Genomic DNA, 3635 nt, shown 5'->3' with positions numbered 1-3635 from the left:
CGGGAAAGAAGAGGGGTTTCTGAATCGAATGGTGTCGATTCCGAGTCATGGGGGCGTAAACGAGAGGAGGAGAGTATTGGAGGTGGTGGTAGGCCGAGGTTGAATTTGAAGCCAAGAACACTACCAATGGATGACGGGGAGAAGGGTTCTGGGATTAAGATTGATGCAAAACCCAAGGGGAATAATCCCTTCGGAGAGGCGAGGCCGAGGGAGGAGGTGTTAAAGGAATTGGGACAGGATGTGAATGAAATTGAGGAGAAGCTCGAATCCACGAAGATCAAGGGTGTTGCAGCTGATGATGATAAGGAGAAGGGCTTTTGGAGTGGAAAGGGGAGAGAGACGGCTTGGAGAAAGCCGGAGTCTGTTGATTCTCGACCGGAAAGGTTGGTGGTGCATTTGGTCATGAATTTACTTTAATTTTTTCGTTTTTCATTACAAATTTACTTTAATTCTGGATAGTATTAAGATGTTAGATGGTGCAATTGATTCTTTTGTCTTATTTTGGGATATTGATTAATAGCTTGATTGAAACAGTTAAATAATCAGATTTTCGAATTTTGGTATTGCTGATTGAAAGCTTTTGCAGTGTTTTTTATCTGTGCGCTCGCTTTTCTGTAAATAATGGGATTTTGGTCATGTTAAGTTGATTTACTTGTTTGTGTTTTCTTGGTTATGATTGGTGTTTCAATATGTTTAGTGCTAGTGTCTGTGTGTGTGTGGGTGGGGTTAGGTCCTGTCAGGTCTCCTTTGGCGCAAGCATTTATCAGCACCACGGCTTAGAAGACATTTGAGTGAGCGATGTGTAGAACTCCGTTATCTACAAAATTTTCTTGTCTTGGGTTTTTTATTGCTGGGGTTAGTGGTTCCATTGTTATTGTTTGTATTCTCATAGCAGGAATGAGACTCTTCTCCATTTCATCCTGGATTAACTATGCTCCATACTCTCACGGATGTAGGTTTATAGGAACAATCGTACAACTCAATGCATGAAGTTATTACTCTCAACTAGCCATTATGGTTTGATTAAAGTTACCCCTAGCTAATGAAACAAAGGAGCGGTGATCGGCATATTGTCATATCTGCATATTGTTCTTGTTTATTGATCTTATCGGTGCATCGGTACTGGATTTTCTTTGATTCTTGTTGTCCACATATTTGGATGATTCCGAAATAATTCAAAAATAAGTTGTCCTCGTCAATATGCAAGAAATATCATAGCTGGCTTCGAAATGGACATCACGGATTTTCGACGAAAATAGGCGATTTTTGTGATATCATCTTGAACTTTGTACGCATTTTGTCTACCTTAAAATATTTACTCATAAACTATCGTCCATTGACATTAGTACTGTTTATGTAGAGATGAAAAATCTGCAAATGGAGCTACTGAGAAATCTGAAAATGAACATGCTGAAGGAGAAGACGCTCGGATGTTCTGAGCCAGCGGGTGTCACGCCAGAAGAAAGCATTCAGATATGGTATAATATTTGAATCTGTGAGCTTTTTATATTTTAAATTTTTTTGGGTGTCCTATTGTTGGATGTAATTGCAAGACACGTCATAACATCAATTTTGGTAAGAGACGAATAGATTTTTAGTGTTTTATTGTTCTTTACACTGTTTAGATTTGATCTGCTTCAGTTCAAATTGTGTTCTTTATTGATTTTGAGTCTGGGCTGTTGTGTATGTTGTTCAGAATTCATACAAATTGTAAATTGAATTTTCACCCATAATACTTGAATTTCACCCCTGAAATTGTTGCTGATTATAATTGTAATTATGACTCCTTAAAACTGCTGTAGAAATTCTTGTTTGGAGGGAAACTAAGCTTCAGGATTATGAGATGAGTAAAACTCGCAACAAAAAATTGTTTGCTATTGATAAAATAATTCAAGAAAGTTGTGCAACGAGTGGCGTTAATTAATTGACATTCATAACCCATTTTTCATTCAAGGATTCATTAATCTGTTCGAAGAAAAGAAAATTACCAACCCAATGTAGTAGATCAATGTTTTTTACTATAAATTATTTGAGACTGTGATCTGGCAAACGAACAAAGTTTTGAATTCCAATATCTCAGGCGTGCGAAGGGCCTAGCATATGGTTACTGGACGAGTTTGATCCTAAAGCCACCCGATATTTAACAACCACCAAAAAAACCAAAATTAGTCGCGGCAGACGGGAGGAAATTGTCCAAAGATTAACATGATCAAGAGACCGCACCGAACCGTGTCGGCTGCGCGTGCATGTGTTTTATCGAGATCCAGTCTAACAACGTTCTTCCTCTTCTAAAAACTTCTGGTATCTTTCGGGGTCAAACCTACATCTTTCCATTCACCACTCACCATTTATCCATCAGTATAGACCACCCCTAGCTTTTCATAGATTGTATTTTTCAATTCCAAGGACACATTCGACCTAAAGAATATCTAAGATTTCTCATAGTTCACAATCTGGCCTTATGCTAGCTCATTATTGTGAAGACAGTATTTGACTAAAGCACATTCCTCAACAGTTTCCTTGAAGAATAAAAGGCTATCATCAACGGGAAAAAAGATTAGATATTGATGGCTCTGTGCGAGCTACTTGAACACCATGGAGTGTGCCTCTACGTGCTTCTGCATACCCATTTCTCAGTAAAAATAACGAAAAGATAAGGAGAAAGATGATCCCATTGACTAAGTCCACGGTGGGGAATGATGGGGTCGATCTCATACCCCATTTTTCACCAGAATATATCTTACTGAAGAGAGAAAAAGCATAATAAGGTTGACCCATTGTTGATGGAATACCAATTGAAGCATCATATTTTTCAGGAATTTCCACTCGAGGCGATCTTATGCTTTTTGACATATCAAGTTTCAAAGCAGCCTCGCCTTTATTTCCTTGTCTCTTTCTTTTCAAGTAATGCCCAATTTCAAAAGCGATGAGAACATTATCAGTTATGAAGCGGCCTGGTGTAAATGAACTTTCCAAAAGAGAAACAATATATTTAAGCTCACTTTTCAGTCGATATGAGAGCACCTTTGACACGATCTTGAATAGCACATTACATAAAGGTATGGGTCAAAGATCAGAAACTCTTGATGGTCGTTTCTTTTTCGGGATAAGAACAATGAGTGTATCATTTAGACCCTCCGACAAAAAACCGTGATTTAAGAAAGCAAGACAAGTTGTTGGACATGAGTTCCCGTGACGTCCCAAAATTTATGGTAAAACCTAGGATTTAAACCGTCTAGACCAGGGATTTATCTGGGTGCATGGAATGAAGAGTTGTCAGGACCTCTTCCTTAAAAAAAGGGCAGAGAAAGAAACTGTTCATGATCATCGTCGATACATCTAGTAACGTGGGGGAAGGATATTGAAAAGGGAATGTTGATCATTTAGTGTTGTGTTCAGGGCACACAACATGCAACGGAAATTTATTATTTAACATGCACGTAAATTTTACAAAAAAATAGACATCGAATTTAAATTATGCACAAGTACGAATACTTGTGCAATGTCTCATGGCAAAAAAAAATCACTAGAAAATTATGTAAATCATTTACACCAAAATAATACTAATGAGAATACCAAAGCAAAATTCTTTGACACTCCAAGAAATTAAAATGCATCAAAATAAACCAATACTA

The 3635-nt window shown here is 37.7% G+C and overlaps 2 protein-coding genes across 2 annotated transcripts; one reads left to right on the top strand and one right to left on the bottom strand.

The window, feature by feature from the left end:
• Positions 1-6: 6 nt before the first annotated feature.
• LOC140966699 (eukaryotic translation initiation factor 4B3-like) lies at positions 7-1686 on the top strand. Its single transcript, XM_073426951.1, has 2 exons — positions 7-383; positions 1361-1686. Exons 1-2 carry the CDS (start codon positions 127-129, stop codon positions 1437-1439), a joined length of 336 nt encoding a protein of 111 aa, XP_073283052.1. The 5' UTR covers positions 7-126; the 3' UTR covers positions 1440-1686.
• An 855-nt stretch (positions 1687-2541) lies between these two features.
• Positions 2542-3036, bottom strand: LOC140966700 (uncharacterized; the record flags this gene model as incomplete). The annotated part of the gene is made up of 1 exon (XM_073426952.1): positions 2542-3036. A coding segment is annotated over one exon (495 nt), but the record flags the coding sequence as incomplete, so codon positions are not given.
• Positions 3037-3635: the final 599 nt, after the last annotated feature.

Source organism: Primulina huaijiensis, unplaced genomic scaffold, assembly GCF_012295235.1.
Source record: "Primulina huaijiensis isolate GDHJ02 unplaced genomic scaffold, ASM1229523v2 scaffold207744, whole genome shotgun sequence".
In the NCBI taxonomy this organism is placed as follows: Eukaryota; Viridiplantae; Streptophyta; class Magnoliopsida; order Lamiales; family Gesneriaceae; genus Primulina; species Primulina huaijiensis.
Note: the sequence above shows the minus strand (reverse complement) of the source record. Positions and strands in the feature narration are given on the sequence as shown.